This window comes from Tympanuchus pallidicinctus, unplaced genomic scaffold, assembly GCF_026119805.1.
Source record: "Tympanuchus pallidicinctus isolate F22 unplaced genomic scaffold, pur_lepc_1.0 scaffold15, whole genome shotgun sequence".
Lineage (NCBI taxonomy): Eukaryota > Metazoa > Chordata > Aves > Galliformes > Phasianidae > Tympanuchus > Tympanuchus pallidicinctus.
Window position 1 is genome coordinate 18,541,087 of NW_026294669.1, and position 21,746 is coordinate 18,562,832.

A 21,746-nucleotide genomic window follows, 5' to 3' on the forward strand; every position below is an offset into this window, starting at 1 on the left:
TTGAACAGCAGGATGTCCCCAAGCACCATTGAGTTCTTGTTGCCTGGTGAGCTTGTAGATACTGCTCCTGCTGTCCTTGAGCCCTTCTTCCCTCTACAGCAGTTTTTCTGTTCTCAGTCTCATGTTGTATTTCCATTGCACTGTGGTCAGAGTGCAACTCAGTGCCATCTTTGGCAGCAATGTCATAAGTTGTTGGCCTTTTGGTTTAGAGAACTGAAGTGGAAGCATGTTTGAAAGCAATAATTACGTGTACTGGAAAACAATGCTTGTGGTCATTCCTTCTGAATGAGGCCGGGGAGAATGGTCTGTCTAGAAGGCAGCTTGTGCTGTCAGCACCCCAGAACTGACCTTACTCCAGAAAAACTGTCGAAAATGCATATCTCTGCTTTTGGAGATACAATAGCCTCAAGATAAACATACTATGTTTTACCATATACCTCTCTTTTAAATGATTTATGTCTTCCCTGATACTGGAAGAACTTTGATGAAAGACAGTAGTATTTTGCAGTAGTAGTCATGAGTTAATTTTTGGTCAACTTACCTGGGGGACACAAGTGACAAAGTTAATCTTCATGTTTCTAGATCAAAGTGACATAAATGTTAAGAACTCTTACATGCTGCTTTCCTTCTTTTGCTTTTGTAATTTTTCTAATGCAACATTTAACCAGATTGTTCAAGAAAATGCATATCACGAAGTTTATAAACTCTGCATTTTGCAGAATTTGAATTTGGTATATTATTGCAGCTTTCTAGCAAAAAAACTTAGCTTTCCAGCTTGTTGTGTGTGTACTTCTAGTGTAGTACTTATTACACATCCTTGAACAGTTCTCATCATTGAAACATTACTCCAACAGAACTTGTTCCTAAATAAAACCAAGAAGTAATATTCAATTGGAGAGTGGGGGCAAAAGCTATGAGGTCAAAGTAAGTTTTCTTAATATGATATTCCATGAAAGGGACAGCAATAATAAATGATTAGCTTAGATAGTAAAACTATGCAAAAGTAAAAGAGGTATGTCCTTCCTTAATCATAAAGTTACTGTTTATATGAAATGAATGTGGTAGTTAACATGAACAAGTTTAGAGGACTGATCTTACATTGCTAAATACACATCTCTAACATATTTGTTCAAAAATTATATTCATGAAAGTTCTGACCATAACATCAAATGAACTATTTAACTACACCAGCACCCTGACTTTGAATTGAAATTTTGCAACATCCAAAGCAGGCAGGCATCCTGTTTTTGGCAGGCAGTCATTTCTACATATTCTGTACATATCCCTGTAAGTGTACATTAAAAAACTAATCACCGTGTTGCTTTAGTCATAACTGCTAATTAAAGGAAGGATTGGAAATTTAGGCCTATTTATGATATGTTGTAAGAGGAAACAGCTGATAACTGGTTTCCTTCACCAGCTAAAAGAACTGTGGTTCATTATGTAAGTAGTGGTGTGCATGTAATATTTAGTGAAATATTTCAAAATTTGTCTCTTCAATATTTTGTAATCTGTACTTCTCAACTGGGATGATGACCCAGTTCTCAGCTGGGGGAGCGCAAGTTCTTGAAAGGAAATGTATATCTTGTGTATTAAATTAATTTTCAGTAATAAATGCTTTTTTTGGTGTATTTGTTAGCATAATTGATCTGTCTGCAAAGTGTCCTTGCAGTATTAATTTTTTGTGTATAATTAAGGGAATTGCTCATTTCTGGTTCCCACGGTGCAAATGATGCATTTAAATGTGCTTGTGATTCAAATCTTGAGCCTTCTGAATTGTTGTTTGTATAGATTTACAGGATGTGATGATGTGATGTCAGGACGTGACCTCTTCAGTTAAACCCAAATTTATATGCTTTTATTAAAATCTGGCTATTCACATCTTCAATCTCACGCTGAACTGGACAATAACGTTTGCTAATAGACAAAGGACAGGCTATATACCTAATACCTAATTCAACACACAAAAATGCAGCTGTGTGACTAAACTGATCTAGTATTTTATCCCAATAGCTTTTTTGCAAGTTTCAAACTTTGATCAAAATAAACCTTGTATTTATGGAGAATAGTTTTCAGCAGTTACAGAAGATGTTCCTATTTGATGACATGAATTTAAATACAGCAGTAAGATAGCTGCCAGCTTAGAACTGAATGCAAAGCTAAGTTTTGATCAAAAGTTCACCTACACAAGTGTTCCATTCTGGCACCCTGGCTCTGCCAGAGCAGTGTTTAGGAGACAGCAGAGAAGCACACCATACCCTCGCTGTGTGTTTCCTAGTTAATTTAGAAACTTGAGTGTGAGGCACACAACTATCTTGCTGCAGACATCTCTTTCTCTAATAAAGAATTAGAGACTGAGCCTGTGCTGCAGCTTTCTCAATCTAGTCCTTCTACTATGTTCTCAAAATAAAATTAAGTAGAAAATTGTCCAAAGAAACCACTTCCCCCAAAAACCACACACACACACACACACACACACACACACACACAAACAGCAACCAACCAAACAAAAAAAACCCCTCAGCACTGACATTACTGTCACAGGCAGCTATTTTTGAACAGCTTACTCAGTTTTATTATTCAGTTTTTTTAAAGCCACAACACACGGTTTTACTTAAGCTTAGAAGCCCAGTAATGCTCAAGGAGTACAGCGCAGATGTCAGGCTTAAATACATGTTTAGATTTTTACCTCTTGGCTTCCTGAAATCTACTGCTATGTTTCATAACAAAAGTACAGTAATCACTGTTAAAATTGCTTATTGAAACCTATGGCTGTAGATAAGGTAATTGTTTCTTGAGCTGAAGCTGAATATACGCAGGTTCTGGCACATTGCGTGTCTTGTAATGTATTCCAATCAGCTTCAGCTGTTAGGCATTGGTAGGTTTTGCAGAGTGGCTATAGCTTCTTATTCATTTGAAGGTGCTCCTATGCTTGTCAGATGTATCTCTGAAGGAGAAAGAAAAAAAGTTTAAGTCCTGCTGTATTATTTCTAATTACTGTACAATTGAATGTACATGAATTGATGGATTGTAATTGAAACAGTAGCAATTGCCCTACAGCAATAAGGTAATACTAAGCTTTACCAAAGATGGTCCAAATTTCCCTTGTCTGGCACGCCCTTGTTCCAGTTGCTGGATGCTGGAGGCTGCCAGGTTTTGGTAGCCTCAAACCTTTGAGCCTGTCTCTGGTCTGCACAGTGACTATTACTTGTTTCCTACAGTAAGCATTGCAGCTTTCTAGCTTTCTTTTTTAAACAGTATAGACTACTGTAAGTCCAGTCAGGTGCTACTTATTTGGAAGAGAGTATGTAGTAAAAATACTATTATATGAGCAAAAATCTAATGTTGAATTTTATTGGGCCTACAGTTCTGACACACCCTTCAGTACCTAACAGAATTGTCATTTTCTCTGGATAATGCATTGGCGATGAGAAACCCAGAAGGGAAAAAAATAATTAAAAAAAAAATATTATGATGGTTTATTTAATATAGCTGACTGTAACTACTTGATACTATGTTTTAAAGCTGATTCAGATCTTCTAAAAGATTGATTTAATAGATTAAATAGCAGGTTTGAATCATTTACTAGACCATAACAGATGCTTAAATTGCACTGTTGGCAGTGTAAGAGTGTAAGTAGAATGACTAGAGAGTCCAAATTTAGAAACATAGCACAACACATTAAATAGAAGGAATTAAAGAAAGGTATCTTACGCAGTCTTATCATAGCTCTAGCTTTCACTTTAACTGCCTCTCAAGTCTTTTTTTTTTTTTTTTTTTTTTTTTTTGAGCTATTTAGAAATAAAAGGAAGATTGTCTACCAGAGAAAAAGGTGAACTGCCAGAACAAGAATGGAGATTCAGCAGAGACAAGGATCATTATCAGACAAAGGAAGAAGATTACATGTCTTGAAATGGGAGAGTGTTATAAATATGAAAAAGGTATAAGTAAATAACAAATCTAAAAGAACTTAGTCATTAAAAGAACAAATTCTTTTGAATTGACTAAAAAAATCTTTTGAATTGACTAAAACCACCATTAAGTTTTGAAAAAAATTTCACAAGAGTTATATATAGCCAATCTATAGTGGCATCTGAAAGCGTCCATCCTTAATTGCCCTGTGGTGCCAACTCTTCTCTTCAGTAAAAGTTTGTTTCCACTTGGTGTCATCTTCATCCTTCCTCTGAGTTGAGCAGCAGCAGCCTGTAATGTTAGAACTAGAAAACTCTCGCCCAGATCACCACTTGACAGTAAAGAATTGCACAGTGATTAACTTAAATCTACCTAGGATGAGTTATTATAAAAGTTCCTCTCTTCCATTTTGTGTGAGAATTCAATCAGAGAAGACTACTGCTATAGCTATACAGGCATCAGACTTGTGGTATTGTCCTGGAAAATCACACTTGACCCTGGAGGTAAGCACTTAAAGCACCAATCTATTTCCACAAAGTTGGGTGACACGTTGGGGAAAAAACACAGTTTGCTTTGTCTCAGTCCCTCTAGGCCCTGCATTTCTTAGGTCCTGGCCTTCTCATAAGACCAATCCCTGTGAGTGTGTCCTATGACATGCATGCGTCCTATGACTTCTGAAGCAAGGCAGCGCACCAGTTGAGAGGGGGCTCTGTTGAGCAAAATCAGTAGTTCATGTTTAGTAGTCAAGTTATTTCTCAAAGCATCTTCTGATTTGTTAACTATAAATTGCAATTTTAGCTAATAAGCATATGCAGTGACACTTGGCATTACACTAGAGATGGTGGTCAGCTAGACCAACCTGCTTTAAATGTGATGATTTCAAAGCTTTCTCAGCTGATAGCTGACCACCATTCTAGTCAAAAAGATCAAATTTTAACCTTTCAGCATGAACACACTGTGTCTTTACAGTCAACCTGGTCTCCCACATAATAATCTGTTGTATCAATCATCTGACAGTACCAAGAGCTTGGCTCTGCTTTAGCTGTACTACCCTTCCAACAGCTGCAGGCTGCTCCTAGCTCTCTCCTTAGCTTCTTCCTTGCCAGACAGTGAGCTCAACTTTCTCACTGTTTCAGTTTATTTATCTTTTCAGGCTGTTCAATAGCTTTCATCTGCTTTTAATTGCACAGTGAATTGTTCTTTTAACTTCTTCCCAGTCTTCTCTTCTTTCTTTGTGTTCTTCAACATATCAAACATACAAATTACTTTAGTCTTCTGTATTATTATTCTTGCAAGATTTCCATTCTTGCCTTTCAGGTAGGACAACTGTAAAGAACAATTAAATGTTACCATAATGTTTTCTCACTAAAAATCCTAGAACCTCAACTATTTACTTCTTCATGTTGCTAAAACAACCTCTTTGCTTTTTTATAGGGATCACTAACTAGAATTAATCATTAAAAACAAGCACACAAAGAATACACATCTTTGGAGGTCAATGCAATATCACTGATTAATGCTTTTTTAATGCTGAAATAAGCAACTGAATCCACATGTAGCCAGTGTGTTTAAAAACTACCCTAGATGCTTATTTCACTCTAGATAGTGAAAGGAAGAATTGCTTTCTGGTAGTTGAATTTAGTATTTCTGTAGACGTTCCAAGAAAAAGGGAATATAAGCCCCATGGAAACACAGTGGATTTCAAATGCACGCAATCTACAGAACAGGGCTTTTGATTTTTTTTAAAGCTAAGTAGGAAATGAGGCTGCAATCCACCTTGCTTCTCGTTGCTGTGCAAGTAGACTAAAATCCATTTAACTCACCAGTTGCACATGGTAGTGAGCATTTGTAAATGTGAACTTGGGTATGCATTTGGAGCATAATCAAGCTCTGCAGACTTCAGCACAACTCTTACTGTAGTCAGTGCTTCTTCTCAAGGTTTCAGCTTCAAAAGGCTTTATTAAAAGTTTCCATTCTTTGCTGAAAAAAGCTTGAAGTAATAAAGAGAGCACTAGCTCAGAGAGAGGGGAAATAAATTTTTCATTAGTGAACTAAAAAAAAAAAAAAAAAAAAAGTATAAAAGGATTTAGAGACTATTTCAGAAACTAATTGCCATGCCTCTGTCATGCCTTTTTCCCCCAAAAGAAAAAGTTTATTTCCAAACAAGTCAATTATTCCAAGATAATTGAAAAGAACTCTATGGCTTAGCTGACAGTTCAGCAAGAATACATCTTTCTGTAGATGAGAAGCAAGTTTGAGATAGATCTCTTGGTTGTTCTGGTTGTTCCTACTTACTGTGCTTTTCATATTCCGGAGTAATGATAGACTGGAGCCTTTTGGATGAAAACTTAAGAAGGAAGATATGCTCCAAACAGTGTAATGGGGGTTGAGCCATGACCCCAGACTACTGCTGCTTTGGGCAAATGCCCCCCAAAATGCGTGCATCATGAATGTTACGCTCTCAGCAGCAGCTTCTTCATTCCACAACCAGCCCCTTTTGGGCTGCACTGACTAAAGTGGATACAAAGAATCAGCTGTACTTTGCCATGTCCTGCTGTCCAGAAACAGCTCAGCAGCCCATAGCAATACCTGGGATCATGTTCTGAGTCCTGGCTGGATTCTTGGACAGGGATTTGAAGGGCATGTAAGTTGCAACATTCCTGCCCAATTCCAAGAATTTGCTCAGTGTCTGATCAAGAAAGCAGCTCACATACATTTGTCAAGGAAGAATGTGGATAGTGCCACACAAGCTTTTTTTTTTTTTTTTTTTTAAAATATACTGAATAAATGAACATTTACAGTTAGCAAAAACTAATCTTCAGCTGATATTTTATGAATTCTTGATGGACACCTTCCATGTTCCTTTGTAATTTTCTGTTGCAGTAGTTTACCCACAAAGAGGTAGCTGAGTTCCAGCAGTATCCTATACTAATTTTGATTAAAAAACAAAAAAAAAAAAAAAAAAGAGGAATAAAACCTACTTAGGGGACCTAAATCCGAGCCTTGTTACCACCCTGGATGCTTGGAGGGGAGAATAAAAGTTACATGCATTTGCAACACATTAAGTTACTCACTGTCTTTATCTCTGAAATTTTTGCTCTTAATGAAAAGTGGCTTCTGTCTGAGCATCGTAGTCCAAATCCGCTTGTTTTTCTTGCTGTTTTTTTGCCTGTTTCTCTGCCTGAGAAACAGAGAATTACAAAGCTTAGTATTTATTTTACAACATAATTAGCTTAAGACCTTTTGCACCTATGTTCAGAATTCTTATCCCATTCATCTTACAAGTTATGAAAAAAGTGCAATAGTGAATTTTTAGAAAAACCGACTTGACCTGCACAACACTCTTTGAGAAGAGAAACTTTGTGTGAGCGGCTCCCACACTGGGACACAGACATCACAAGAAACTGAATAATAAGGTCATTAGCTCAAGGGAAATTCAGTTGCAGAAAGGGGATCTCCATTCCTAAGTGGTGTCTCTTGAGGCCATATTTGCAGCACTGATCTCTTCGCTATCAATAGCCCTTCCTAGTAATCCTCCCTGACGAATACAGGCTGAGGAAGCCCAGAATAAATTTCAGTTCTACTCTAAGATGTGGCTGGTTCCCCAATCCCAACATCTGCAGCGCACCCAGATCACAAACAAAACACATCACACACAGCACGCCTCCTGTCCCTGCCCTGCAGACAGTATTTAGTGTTGTTGGTATATCTGCATGCTTCTTTCTGAAAGGGCTGGAAGGGTACCATGCTTCTATTTACCATTTGCTGGATTCGAAACTTCTGTAATTCTACATTTGCATCATGCTGTTTGTCTTTCTTAGCTTTTTCCATTTCCAGGTAGATACGATCATCTGTCATCCACTGACTGCGGTCCTTCACACCCTCTGCTTTTTCCTCTCTCTCCTTCTGCAATTTCATCTTTGCCTGCATTTTATAAAATAGAGGCAGTTAACTAAATAATCACCTTGCTAGTTTGAGGAGCCATGTCTTGCAATCAGCCACTCCAGGCCAGATCCAAAAGCAATAATGATGTAGCCCCACACCAGCACTCTAGTGTGCTGGATCATGGCAGATGCACTCTGGCCAGGCCCAGAGTTTCCAACAGCACCAACAGATGATCCCCAACTCCAGGTGGGAAAGAGGACCCAGAAAGATGGCACCAGCAACACAAGCTGTGATCTGGGCCAGGTTTCTCAGCTGCAGTAAGCACGGCTGAGACTGGAAAGTGTTTGCACGCATTACCAACAATTACAGAGCTTTCAAACTCAAAGGGATGAATCTGCATGCCACTTGCAGCTTGCTTAAGGTATTAGATGTATAACTGTAGATTGTGAATATGATGAAAACTGCTGAGAATACACATGTATGTTTCACTAACAGCACATTAAAAAACATGTTTCTATGTTCTCAGTACACACCAGAAAAAGGGACAAGAACAGATTAGGTTTTCTTACGTCAGTGGCTCTGTATTCAGCAATAGATTCAATGGCAGCCTTTTTTTTAGCTTCTTTCTCTTTGGTTTTCACTTGGTACTCATCTTCTACCTCTGCAGCTGCTCGATCAAGACGATCATCTTCCATCCTCAATGCCTTGTTCATCTGTGCAGTTAGTTTTTTACAAGCTCTGTCCTGATGCTCCTCAATTAGCCTGAAGCACAAAAAAAGCTACCATATCATACCGGAATATCTGATACATACTTATGCCTTCCAAGGCATTTATCAGAATAAAATCAGCAGTCCTACTTCTTGTATCTTGTAGGTCTTTTCCAACCTTGGTGGTTCCATGATTCCATTTTTCTCTCTTGCCACACAGACCCACCCATTCAGCTCCTTGAACTCCTTTTGCTAACACGGCAAATAAGCGCTCCCTATGTATATATTTATTGTCACGCTAGCTTTTTGTTGCAGTAATTAAATGGATCATACAGTTCACCTAGCACACTGCCAAAACAGGTCAATGCTGGGAGTACTGGCTGAAAGTAGGACGCAGAGGGAACTTGTTGCATTGGCTCAGAAATGTCATATGCTCACAATTAAGCAGGTAAACAATTCCTTTTGTTAGTGTAATAAATATGTTTCTTTATGTGTCTTAGAGAAAGAGACAACATGCTGATGCAGAGATCTGTGGTCTAGGCAACTTGAAGACTTGAGACCGCAGAGCACCAATTACTACTGAAACCAATAAGCATTTCTTCTGAATTTTCCACCTTTTTCCAAGTTTTAATTACTGAAAAGTGCTTGTATCACACACTTGATTTTGGTGGCATAAGAATTCAGAATAATGTTTGTCACAAAATTAAGTTGGAGCTTTGAAGAACACGAAGAACTCTAGCCCTCAACCTACCTGCTGGTCTCTGCATCTTTCTCTCTTCTCAGATCAGCCATCAGTTCTTTTTCTTTAACATAAGCCCTAATTTGATCATCCTCTTTGTCTTCTTTTTGTTTCTCTTCACTTTTAATTTGTTCTTGTTCAGCTACATGCTCCTGTTTAAATGGAAAATAACTTTTTTTTTAATGCAGAATGAGACTTCTGAAATATTTAATAGGAAAAGAAAAATCCAGTAGAGCCTTCACATCTAGTCCATAATTACAGCTCTTTGTAACAGTGGAGAAGGTATAGAACATAGGAACAGATGGAAGAGAACACTCAGGACCTAACTATCACAGACTACCATGGAAGTAAAGTTAGTATGCAGTCACAGTCCCCAGTACAATATCCTTCAGTTAAATTTTCCTCTGTTTTCTTACTGCCCACAAGAAAGGCACTGTGTCTGTTTGAAGGATACAAACAGTAACTCTGTAAAATTGTGAAAGTGTAAGGCACAAAGTATTTTGTAGTCACCTAGAAATGGCAATTAGTATATAATACTGTTCTCACACATGCAAGGTTGAAGGCAAATGGAGGACCAGAAGGAATATAGGAAGGAGGGGAAAAGGAAAACAGGGTTTCAGTGGAGTTCTCTCCTTGTACTGTCTCACTTGGCAATGAATCAATCCACCTCTGCCTCCTTGTTTAAGCAAGCACTGAGGTTCACGTAAGATGTGTGGAGGGGAGAACAGCAGGTATGTTAAGTAATTTTAATAGACTTTTTATAAGGGCATGTAGTGACAGAAGGGGAAACAATTTAAAACTGGAAGAGGGTAGATTCAGACGAGATATTAGGAAGAAATTATTTACTGTGAGGGTGGTGAGACACTGAAACAGGTTGCCCAGAGAGGCTGTGAATGCCCCCTCACTGGAAGCAGTCAAGGCCAGGCTGGATGGGGCTTTGAGCAATCTGGTCTGGAGGGAGGTGCATCTGCCTATAGCAGGGTGGTTGAAACTAGAAGATCTTCAGGGTCCCTTCCAACCATTGTATGATTTCCTAAACAATTCTAGTCACAAGGGGAAAGACAACTTATAAAGGTATTTTCACGTTCACAGACCCAGCCTACTCCCCTCTTTGTAAGAAAGAGCAACAGGCTTAAAACAGGCTTAAATCCAGTTCTAAAGTCAGGGCTATTCTTCAGTGCTTACACGAGTGTTTTCCATTACAGACCAGTCAAAACTCTGGGTGTCACACTGCAGCTTTCAAGGGGCCCTTCTCAAAAGAGGACAGGAACAACACTGCCTGCAACTGGCAAGGCAGAGGAGTATGACCCAGCATTACTGAAGCTATCAGCAAACCTGCTGCCAAGAGACCCATTTATTCACGGTCCTAATGCAAGTGCTTCATGGTGAAGCATGTAATGAACTCTCTCCTTCTGTTACTTACATGATACTGCCTCTGGCGTTCACATTTCTCCCCCTGTTCCTTTTCTTTTCCTCTCTGAATTTCCAGTTGGTACAACTGGCTCAGCCTTTGTATTTTTTCACCTTCTCTTTTGTTTTCCTGCTTGACCAGGTCTGCCTGATGCTTGTGCTCCTCTATTCTGAAACAGAAAAGGAAGGAAATAGATGGCCCTGGGACTTCATGACATAGGGAACAGACTGGAATACCGCACATCTACAAGTACTTGAACACCAAACAATCTGATACTTCGAAGTGAAAGCAGAACATCAGATCAAAATAGAATCATGTTTTTTAAAACAGTAGTTACAAATCCATTGGCCAAAGCTGAGTTCCATCACATACAGTAAGTATAGGAATTTCCTGATTAAGTTAATACTAGCAAAAGCAAACATGACCTGCATATGGACTTGAATAACAGCCTGCATTTGAGTCACTTGTTTAACAGCCGGCCCGCTCCACGTACAAGTTCGGCTTTTGTCCGAGCGCAGCCTTCCGAGCAGCGCTACAGCGCGGGCGGAGGCACGGAACACTCATCAGCCCGTCCCTGTCAGACAGACCTATGAATCACTGCGGGGAAACGGCAAGAACGACAAGTTTTGCCCCAGGGAGGCAAGCCGCTTGCGTCAGCACCAGAACACAGCTCCCCTTGTTTAGCTCCCCACCAGCAAGACGCGTTTCTGAAGCCGCAGAACTGACTTCAAAAAGGCACGAGAGGCCGAGCAGCGCTTACGCGCCGGCCGCTTGGAGTGGACGCGGTCCCTCCGCCCAGCGCGGCACCGCCGTGCCGATGCCGAGCAGCCCAGGACACACTGGGCCCGCAGGCGCTGTGCTGACAGCCCCGGCAGGCTTTTCGACCCGAGCCCCGCTCCGGGAGCCGCGAGGTCCCGACTTACTGCGCCAGCTGCTCTCTGGCCACCGCCCGGCGCTCCATGTAGCGGCCGTGTTCCCGCTCCGCCTCCCGCTGCTCGGCGCCCGGCTTCTCGTGCTCCATCGGTAGCTTCCGCCGAGAGACAGAAAATCGGCTTTCCGGATCCCCACCGGCGGCGACCGCCGTCCCGGCACGCCCGCCCTCTTTGTTTCCAGAGCGGGAGCGCCTCAGCCCCGCGCGGCCCTGAGGCGGAGAGCGGCACTAGGAGCAGAGCAGCAGCGACAGGACAACAATAAGGAGGAGATGGGAACGCCCCGGCTCCGATGGCGGCTCGGCACGGCCCCGCCCCGGCGCGCTGCTGGCGGGCCCCAGGGGCGCGGGTGGCGGGAGCCGCCGTGCCGGGCCGCGGCGCCTTGACTGTGTACGCTGTGTCCCTGCACGGCGGGCCTCGGCTGCGCGGGAGCGGAGCTACTGCGTTCGACTTCCCTTCTCCTGCCTGGAAGACGCTCCTCGAAGGGGCAGTTGCTGCCGTTCGGAAGGAACGCGCCCACTCGCTACACAGCAGAGATAAGGGGAGCTGTGGTCGCGCGGGGGGCCGCCCTCTGGCGTCAGGCCCTGTGCTGTATGTCAGAGCCTTTTGCTATCAGGAGCCATGCTCAGAATGTTGATGGCACAAAGACCCGTTTTCCAAATATTACCAATCATCCTTTTTGTGAAACTTCCTAACTTTCTTAGCACTTGTGTTAACTAATGCCCTAGCTGAGAGAGATGGGCAGCTCGGGGTTGGAACAGGAAGATGTGTGCAGCTAAGCTAAGCTTCCGGTTCCTTGGGCTGTAGTTCTGATGGACCCCAAAGTGGGAATGTCCTGCTCAGAGCTCAGAATATTGCAGAGGAAGTTACACGAAATTCTAACTCTGTCCATGTCACATGAAACACGATGGAAACATTTCAGCAAAGAGACAGATCTCAAGGACTGAGATGTATGTGTGGCTTTGTGCAACAGAGTAAGCTCCAAAGAGTTCTGTGCTTCCTGAGAAACAATTTTAGATCTGAATTTGCCTACTGCAGAATGCATGTTATTCTTTTTGCAAGAACCACCAAACTGTGTTGTTTCTTACTGCCGTGGTATTTTTGTCATAGCTATTTACAGCTACATTGGGACTTACTTGCCTTTTGGATAAGCACATTTGTCTGTGAGCAGCTTACATCCTTACTTCTATGTAACTAATTTACAGCAAAGCATTAATTTTATAGAGACAGTTGCAAAGTGCTACAGAAACTGCAGTAACGTAAGTACTCTGACTTTTGTGTGCATTCCTGCCCTGTAAATTCTGTGTTTTTGTTTTGTTTTGTTTTGTTTTGTTTTTTGGTTATGGAGAATACTGAATAGTGAATAGGCTAGTGAGCACTGTAACTTTTTGCAGCTTTTTTTAGTGTTGGGAATCTGTATCACACACATATATCCTGCAGAACTGAAAAACATGGGACAATGCATTTCTAGAAAAATAATGAAAAAGGAACAGTAGTAGCGAGCCTTTGGCTGGAATGGCTAATGTTGATGGTCAAAATTATACATAATGCATTCTTATAGCCCGTTATTATATGAAACCATAACTGTTCACATCGCGTAAAATGTGATGGAAACATTTCAGCAAAGGAACAGCTTACAACTTCCATAAAATACAAGTTGGTGTTTTTTTAGAACATAATCAATTCCATGGATTTTTTCAGATGGACTTTCAGATTCATAACATATATTTAATGTTGATCCATTTATAGTTTTGACTGAAGATTCAAGGTTCAAGAAGTTGGAGTTTTGTTTGGTTGGTTGGCTTTTAACCACTTAAGTTCTTCAGCAGTAGCACTGCTACAACAAGGTAATTGGGTCTCAGCAACATCCTGTGCTTGAAAACCAGGATTTGTTCCTTCACTTCCTCTGGAAAATGGGCCACTTCCAAGTCCTCTTATTTCTTTGGAGGCTTTCAGGAGAGGATAGAGATGATGTGTCGTCATGGATTCTGATTCAATTACTTGCTTTGCATACTTCTGAAATTCATGTTCTTTATGGAGCGCAATAAGCTCATTGTGAGCATTGTAGTCCAAGTCTGCTTGCTTCTCCTGCTGTTCTTTTGCCTTCTTTTCTGCCTGAGGAAGAAAAAGAAATAAAAAAGGGAATAACAAAGCTTAGTATTTTTTTCACAACATAATTGTCTGTTAAAATTTAGAGAGGGTAAGCTTACAGGAGATTGGAGGTGACGTTACCATGCTTGTCAGATATCACTCCTCCCCAGTTCATTCCCAGCTCACCCCACCATAGGAAAGTGTACACTGAATAGCTGAATAAACGTCAGCATTCACTGCTGTTCCTTGGGGATCTGCCCAGAAGATACAAGGAGACAGCAGCCATACATAACAACACAGGACAGGAAGTGATGTGTCACTGCAAACCAGCTTTCACTCATGCACCACTCCTTGACAGGAAAGGGTTTGTATGGGTGACTCCCACACTGACTAGCACTGTCAGTTAGGTTCATGCTCCTTTTTGAAGGTGCTGGAAGGGTATGACACTTCCATTTACCATTTGCTGGATCTGAATTTTCTGTACTTCTATGTTTGCATCACGTTGTCTTTGTTTCTTGGTTTTTTCTGTTTCCAGATAGATCTGATTCTTTTCCACTAATGCTTTAAGTTCTTTTTTACTTTCTGCTTTTTCCTCTCTCTCCTTTTCCAATTTCATCTTGACCTGCATTTTATAAAATAGAAGGAGTTAACCAGTTACCCTGCTAGTTTGAGGAGCCAAGCCTTTCAATCAGCCATTCTCCAGGCCAGATCCCGAAGCAATAACAATGCAGTCTCACACCAGTGCTCTGATGTGCTGGATGATGGCAGCTGCGCTCTGTCCAGGTGCAGTTTCTGGCAGCACTGACAGGCTCCTCAGCTGCAGGAAGCTGGGCTGAGACTGAGAAGTGTTTGCACAAATTACTAACAATTACAGAGCTTTCAAACTCGAACGGATGAACTCAGGTACCTTGTGGCTTGCTTAAGGTGTTAGATGTGTAACTGTAAATTGTAAATATGCAAGGCAGCCACTGAGAACTTGTGGGTATGTCTCACTAACAGTTAGCATACTAAAAACCACAGTATTCCTAGAAGATATTCCTACATACATGCCACAAAGAGGGAGGAGAACAGGTTACATTTCTTACCACAGTGGCTCTGTGTTCAGCAATAGACTCAATGGCAGCCTTTTTTTTTGCTTCCTTCTCTTTCTGTTCTTTTTCTTGTGCAGCTTCTTTTTTTGCAATGTCTCTAGCAATACGCTCATCTTCCATCTTCATTACTTCGCTCATTTGGGCAGCTAATTGCTCAACAATTTTATCCCGGTGTTCCTGTGTTATTCTGCAGAGGAACATAAGTATTCATAACATATGCACCCAGTCTACACGAAGCATTGCTTCTACCAAACCCCACCCATTCCACTTCTTCATCTCCTTGTATTTCTCCTGTCGTGTTTTTTTAAATTATCTGATTTAGCAAGTAAGTGTTCCCCATAATTTTGTAACACGATTTTTTGTTGCAGTGAAATGCTGTATCATTCGGAGTCTGCCTGGAATCTTGCTATTAGGAGGGACTAGTAGAAAGTATTGGCCAGAAATAGGAACAGTTAGATTCATATCACTGGTATATTCATGCTGTACTTTCAGTGTTAAATAGGTAGACCTTGCTAATAGCATTATTAATAAAGTAATTTAATTAATTAATATAGGTGCCTTGTTAAGAAGTAGAACTGCTTTTCTTGATCTATCTCAGAGAAGTATAGCTTATGCCCCAAAATACTTTTAACTATGATTCTAGTTGTCTTTAATTGCTGAGAGGGTGGAGGCTTGTCAGGACATGTAGAAAATCACTGTTCCCAACACACTGGAGTAGAACTTTGCACTTTTGTAAATCTTTGTGCTTTGAGGAGTGAGGAGATCTATTACTAATTATGCTGTGAAAGAACTTCCTTTTTGTCCTGAATTCTCTGTATCCCATTGAGTAGAATTTAATTACAGAATAGTTGTGGGTTTTGTTATGTCATCAGTCTGAAATATTTGAATAAGAAAAGTGTGCAGTTTAGATACATTTTATAAGCTAGCTTTGAACCTACCTGCGCATTTCAGCTTCTTTCTTTTTCATCAGCTTGGCAATAGTTTGCTTTGCTTTGAAATGAGCTCTAATCCGATCGTCTTCTTCCATTTGCTTTTGTTCCTCCACTGCTTTGATAATTTTCTGGTTAGCTACATGTTCCTGCATAGGCAAAATGATCCTGATATAATATGAAATTTAGAAAATCTAGGCCTGGATTAGCAACTCCCTTTCTTCATGTTTCTTTCAAAGAGAATGGAGAGGAAAGGGATTCTTATTGCTTCTTCATCTGGTTTGAGCATGCATGAAGGGGAGGTGGTAGAAGAGAAAGAAGGGGAATCAAGCATCAGACATGGGTTGAAGCTGCTTCTGCCAACCCATTACTGTGCAAAGCAGGGAGCATTATCCCTTGCTCCCATCCACACACATGGGAGAAGGGAATGCTGAAAGGAACGGGACTGTGCAAACCCCTCCAATTATTTTCATATTCACAAACTGTAATTATTCCCCTTTCCTATCAAAGAAAAATGGGCATAAAACTGGGCAGGTACATGGTACATGGCATACTGAAGCTATCAGCAAACCTCCTGTTGCCAGTAGGCACGTTAAGCTATATTAATTAACATTACTGTTTCACTCCAGACAGCCAAAACAAAGTGAACATTTTGAACTCTTTGCTTTCCTGTTACTTACATGATACAACCTCTGGCGTTCAACTTTTTCCTCCTGTTCCTTTTCCATCTTTCTCAGAAGTTCTAATTGGTACAATTGGCTCAGTCTCTGTATTTCTTCTCCTTCTCTTTTGTCTTCTAGCTTGGCAAGATCTGCTTGATGCTTGTGCTCCTTTATTCTGAAACAAAAAAAGTGGAATTTAAGGGTTAAGGGGCAATACGAAGTAATGAACAGATAGGGATTCTGCATGTCTACAGCTACTTTAACACTTAAATATCTGGTATTTTGAAGAGAAGGTGGGTAGAATGTCTGAGGTAAAAACCAGCATCATTGTAGAGGTAGCTCTTCAGTAATCTGACCAGAAATTAGCTACATAGTATATGCAGATATACTGCAGATGGCTGGTAACAAGATTGAGCTGGACAACCCATGAGCACCTCTGCATCCATTACATTTTGCCATATCTCTGCAGCAGCTTCAGTGAGCAAGATTTCCCCAGTAAGTCCCACCATACCCACATTTCTCTGTGTGGACACGCAGGCAACAGCTTATACCAGTGGTATTCTTCCAGACCTAGGATTCTTGAGACCAGACTTTAAACCTACCACCTGCATCAGGGAATTTGATTCCTTCTGTCAGCCACCAGTTCTGTAATTGTCACCTGCATTGGTGACTCCCCCATAAATGCTTGGGAATAGCTGAAAGAGTGGAGGTAGCAGTGATGAGTTCTCTAGATGCATTATCTGGTAGCTGATTATGGCCAATGCAACAGTCTGATTTAATTTCTTCTTTTTCTGGAATCAAAATTGATTTAGAATATACTGTCAGGAACAAAATTGAAATAGTGATGTGGTTAAAACCTATTGCTGCCTACTGGAAGTGATTTCACATGCAGACTGTTGGCAACTTTACCACACTGCTTCTCCTTCTTGTGCAAGGTCTTTTGTTTGGATTATTCTTTTTAAAATGTCACATTTCTGAGACAAATGATTATTAACTCTCTGTAGAAACCTTGTAGAGTGTATTTGTGAGAAGAGAGTCTAAATAATTAATCCAAAACAATCCTACTTTACTGTTACTTACTGTTCCAGCTGATCTCTGCACAGTGCCAGTCGATTCATATAACGTTGATGTACCTTTTCTTCCTCTCTGAGAATAGCTTCTTTACATTTACGTTCTATTTCTTCTTCCTTCTTTTTGTTAACATCTGACTTTAACTTCTTAAATTCAATTTGAGCATCCCTTTCCTTTAGGACCTCAGCAAGTAGAAGGGCACTCTGCAAGAGAACAATTTTAGTAATTTGCATGTCCAAAGTGTTTAAAGAAACTCAATATGATTTGAATGGAAAAACTGTAAATTGTCAACAGACATGCAACCCTTTCACTCTTTCGTTCTGGTGGTACAGATAAGCTTTTGCTTTATTGATGGTCTCCTTCCATTTTGCTGCTTGGAATTCTGCTTCTTCCAAATCAAGTAACTTTCTTTCTTCCTCTTGCTTTTCTTCACGTAGTTTTTTGGCTTTCAGTTTTCTTTGTGCCTGGCCCTACAATGCAGGTAAAAATTCACCTTCTTATAAACCACATTTAAAAATTGTGGATTAAATATAAACCATTCTGAAGATAGCACACTCCATGATTTTTTTTTTTTTTTCTCTTGCATTTCAGGTTTGGCAATTAAACTATTTATGCAGAGCTTAGTTAAAATAGATGTTTAAAAGCAAATGTTAAACTCAGGGATTACACCTGTAAATACTATTGCGTTTGAGAGTCACAGAATCACAATGCACAGAGCAGAGGGGCAAATCACCTCCCTCACCCTGCTGGCCATGATTTTCTTGATGCAGCCTGGGATACAGTGGGCTTTCTGGGCCATGATAGCACATTGCTGGCTTGTGCCCTGCTTGCCATCCACCAGTACCCGCAAGTCCTTTTCAGCAGAGCTGTGCTCTGTCCTTACGTCCCCCACCTTGCATTGTTAATGGGGGTTGCTACAACCCCTGTGTGAGACCTTGCACTTGGATTTGTTGAACCTCACGAGGTCTGTCTGGGCCCTTTGCTCCAGCCTATGTCTCTCTGGATGGCATCCCGTCCCTTGGGCACACTGATTACACCACACAGCTTGGCTCTTCTCTTTTTGGGTACATGAAAACAACTTGCCTAGTCTAGAAACGCACGCAGTGCTTACCATAATGGTGTTCGTCCAGTCTTTGACAGCTGCTTTGGAGCGTAAGTGCATTTCTTGTCGTTCTTTTTGCTCCGCGAGGATGCGTGCTGCCTCTCTGCTCATGCTGCCGAGGCCATCCTGCATCCTTTCCCACTCTGCTCTTGGCAATACAATTACTTGACAGAGATCTACTTCGTTTGGAAGAAAACATCCATCTAGAATGTTATTTGCTTCAAATCCGTGTGATGCTGCATAGAGGGGGGAATAAAAGTACTGATGTTATTTGGAGTCAGAAAATCCTGAATTCAAACCTGTGTCAGCGTTTGAATTCGTGCACGGTAGCGACAGCAAGCGCTCTTCACGGTCGCTCTCCCCACCTCGGCACCCTGGAGCCAGCACAGAGCGCCTGGTCTAGCGTTCTGACCATAGAGCTGTTGGTGCTCAGGCTGCGGCACTGCTCACGCGTCCCACGGCCGTCTATGTGCGCAGGTTTGACCTGTGGTACCTGGCAGTTTGGGACGGCCCTTGGACGTGGGTCAGAGAGCAGCCGGGACCGGACAGCGCTCCGGGGAGGGAGGGAGGAACTCCGGGGAGGCTGTAAGGCACGGTGCGCATCGGCTGTGCCTTGCCGCCCTCGTCCCGTGCGTTCGTACGTCCTAAGGACGCGGGTGGGAGGCGCCCGCCGGGGACACCCCCAGGGTCACGGGGAGCGGCTCTGCCCGCACCCGCGAGGCTCCACTCACGCGCCAGCCGCCGCCTCCGGCGCGTCAGCCTCGTCCCCGCCGCCATGGCCGACGGCCGCGGCGCCGTGTGTGCGCCACGTTGCCGGGGCAACCCCGCCGGGGCCACGTGATGGTGGGGAGCGGAGGCGGGCGGCGCGAGGCGGAAGTGGCGATCGGTGCTGCCGGCGGTGCCGCTCCCGGCTCTCGGCGTCCTGTCGTCCTGCGGGCCCCCGGGCGCCGCCGCCGTTTTCGGCCCTGGCACGGCGGCAGGCAGGGGCTCGGTGAGGCCCGTGAGGTGCGTCCTGCCGGGGCGCGGAGCTGTCGCGGGGGCTGCGCGGGCTGAGGAAGTGCTCTGCAGCCCGGACCCGCGAGCGGCAGTGCTTTTTCACGGCCGCGGTTCCTTGCGTTTGGCGTGTCCTCGCCGCCCGCTGCTCGGTGTTTCGCTCGCCAAATGTCTCCGAACTCTGTGGCGCCATCTGAGTGTCCCTCTAGGTGCTGGAGAATCCCGGTTTGTGTGCCCTGGGAGTGCTGGCGGGGAAGTGTGCAACCGCTGCTGCGGTGCGAGGCCCGCGGCTGGAGCTGCAGTTACCGCTGGACGCAGTCCGGGGCTGCGGCGGGCGGAGGTTTGGCACGGGCTGCAGCTCTGACCTTCCCACACTGCTGTTTTTAGCCTCAGCGTTACTTTTCCCATAGTTGTAGTGGCCATAAATAGCTTTTTCTGTTCAGATATTTGTCTTTCTTACATGTTGTTTTTTTTTTTTCTCCTGAGCGCAGAACCGGGGTAACATTTCTGTAGTTTCATTTATGTAAATATTTTTTTCCTCTGTTTGTTTGTTTTGGGACCCATTCATGAACAGCTATGAAATTTCTGTTGGTTTTTGATTTTGACCATACAATCGTAGATGAAAATAGCGACACCTGGATTGTGAGATGTGCCCCTGACAAAAAGCTTCCCAATGAGTTACGGAACTCCTACCGGCCAGGACACTGGACAGAATACATGGGCAGAGTCTTTGTCTACTTGGGGGACAGTGGCGTCCGAGAAGATGACATGAAAAGAACCATGACAACAATTCCTTTCACTGCAGGCATGGTCGATCTTCTGGGGTTTATTGGCAAGAACAAAGAGTTTTTTGACTGCATCATTGTTTCAGATTCTAACACAGTATTTATTGACTGGATTTTAAAAGCTGCTGATTTCCATGAGGTGTTTGATGAAGTGTTTACAAACCCAGCAGTGTTCAGCAGTACTGGCTACCTGACCGTGCAGAACTTTCATGCCCACCATTGTCCAAAGTGCCCTAAAAACCTTTGCAAAAGGACAGTTTTAAAAGAGTTTCTAGATAAACAGGTGGAGAGAGGAGTGAGTTATACGCAGATAACCTATATAGGTGATGGTGGGAATGACTTGTGCCCTGTGATGTTTCTGAAGAAGGGTGATGTTGCTATGCCCAGGCATGGGTATACCCTAGAGAAAAAGATTTCTCAGCTCTCTCGAGATTTTTGTCCCATAGAGTGTTCTGTTCTGGTTTGGTCATCTGCTGTTGAAATTATGTCTTATCTGAAGCTGCTTATAAAAGAACATTTGAAGTGATAAAAGGAAACTGATTTATCCTTTTTTCTTCCTGGGTGAGAAATGCTCACATGGAAACACGATATTATGGAACTGGGATATTAGCTGAACTTATGTTGTTCAAACATAATATAAAATTGTATTTTCAGTTTTCTCAGTAATGGGAAAGTGATGTTAAAATGGCTTTCAGGTGTAGTGTGCATTCTGACCTTTGTGGAGAAGTGTGCGTGTGAGGGGGAGGGGGCTGCGTGAGGAATTGCCAATTCCTTTTGTCTTCTCCATCCTGAGCCTTTACCAGCAACCAAAGTGATGTTCCATGTGCTGTGGGGAAGGAGTAAGATTAGTGCACAAAAGAATAATTATTTTAAAGAATTTATATGCTTTACTTACCAGGAAGGTGATTCTGGAACTTCTGGCTTTGAATACTTTTTTTAAAATTGGGGATAAATGTTTAATTTGTAAATGATTTGGTATGTCTCTAATCCTGTTTGATCTGAAGATGCATTTATATTTTTAATATACTGAATATTTTACCAAACTAAATTCCTTTTTAATAGTTTAAAGACAATAAAGACAATAGTTTAAAGACAATAAAATAGATAATAGTTTAAAGACAATAAAAATTACAGTCACTGAGAAGAGCAGTGCCTGATTTTGTAAGGTATTCTGTAGTGCATTCCGTTCCTGTAAGGGCCTGGAGTGGCTTAAGACAAGTGTGGGTGTCAGTCTGCAGAATACCAGTCTTTTGGTCAGCTCTCTCTTGAAGCACAGGAGGAATGTTGTCACTTTGCATTGTTGCCACTCGGTACAGAGCCTGTGCTGTCAGCTGGGACTCAGCCTGCTGCTTTTTCTGCTGCCCACAGAATGCTGTGTGTGTCCCTATGCGTTCTTGTACCAGTTTCACTTGTTCACTCTTGTCTATGTGCATCCTGTA

At 42.2% G+C, this 21,746-nt stretch overlaps 3 protein-coding genes across 8 annotated transcripts; 1 reads left to right on the forward strand and 2 right to left on the reverse strand.

The window, feature by feature from the left end:
- Nucleotides 1–2,551: 2,551 nt before the first annotated feature.
- LOC128076805 (cilia- and flagella- associated protein 210-like) lies at nucleotides 2,552–11,852 on the reverse strand. 6 transcript variants are annotated; one of them, XR_008204658.1, is made up of 9 exons: nucleotides 11,578–11,852; nucleotides 10,667–10,823; nucleotides 9,256–9,395; nucleotides 8,367–8,559; nucleotides 7,672–7,836; nucleotides 6,987–7,093; nucleotides 5,736–5,902; nucleotides 4,964–5,238; nucleotides 2,552–2,947 (listed from the first exon to the last, which is right to left on the reverse strand). XR_008204658.1 is itself a non-coding variant. In XM_052675007.1 (7 exons), the coding sequence occupies exons 1-6, from the start codon at nucleotides 11,673–11,675 to the stop codon at nucleotides 7,013–7,015; spliced, it is 834 nt and encodes a 277-aa protein (XP_052530967.1). In that variant the 5' UTR covers nucleotides 11,676–11,852; the 3' UTR covers nucleotides 2,552–2,947; nucleotides 6,987–7,012. The 6 variants fall into 6 exon arrangements, 2 of the variants coding, with proteins under 2 accessions (XP_052530967.1, XP_052530969.1); XR_008204659.1 differs by lacking the exon at nucleotides 4,964–5,238; XR_008204656.1 differs by having other exon boundaries at nucleotides 2,552–5,238.
- A 1,404-nt stretch (nucleotides 11,853–13,256) lies between these two features.
- On the reverse strand, nucleotides 13,257–19,834 carry LOC128076797 (cilia- and flagella- associated protein 210-like). The gene is given in 10 exon segments (XM_052674979.1): nucleotides 13,257–13,698; nucleotides 14,132–14,296; nucleotides 14,760–14,952; nucleotides 15,704–15,843; nucleotides 16,375–16,531; nucleotides 17,437–17,630; nucleotides 17,724–17,897; nucleotides 18,539–18,765; nucleotides 19,261–19,345; nucleotides 19,347–19,834. Coding segments are annotated over 10 exon segments (2,049 nt in total). The 5' UTR covers nucleotides 19,716–19,834; the 3' UTR covers nucleotides 13,257–13,353.
- On the forward strand, nucleotides 19,804–21,333 carry PHOSPHO2 (phosphatase, orphan 2). The gene has a single exon (XM_052675010.1). It carries the CDS (start codon nucleotides 20,099–20,101, stop codon nucleotides 20,831–20,833), a length of 735 nt encoding a protein of 244 aa, XP_052530970.1. The 5' UTR covers nucleotides 19,804–20,098; the 3' UTR covers nucleotides 20,834–21,333.
- Nucleotides 21,334–21,746: the final 413 nt, after the last annotated feature.

Excerpts from the sequence above, each read along its gene's own strand:
- PHOSPHO2 (XM_052675010.1), top strand. The coding sequence starts at position 20,099 with ATGAAATTTCTGTTGGTTTTTGATTTTGACCATACAATCGTAGATGAA.
- LOC128076805 (XM_052675007.1), bottom strand. The coding sequence starts at position 11,675 with ATGGAGCACGAGAAGCCGGGCGCCGAGCAGCGGGAGGCGGAGCGGGAA. Across the intron at positions 9,396-10,666 it reads AACGCCAGAGGCAGTATCAT|GAGCATGTAGCTGAACAAGA; the intron begins GTAAGTAACAGA and ends CCATTTAAACAG. Across the intron at positions 7,094-7,671 it reads AGTTTCGAATCCAGCAAATG|GCAGAGAAACAGGCAAAAAA; the intron begins GTAAATAGAAGC and ends TCTGTTTCTCAG.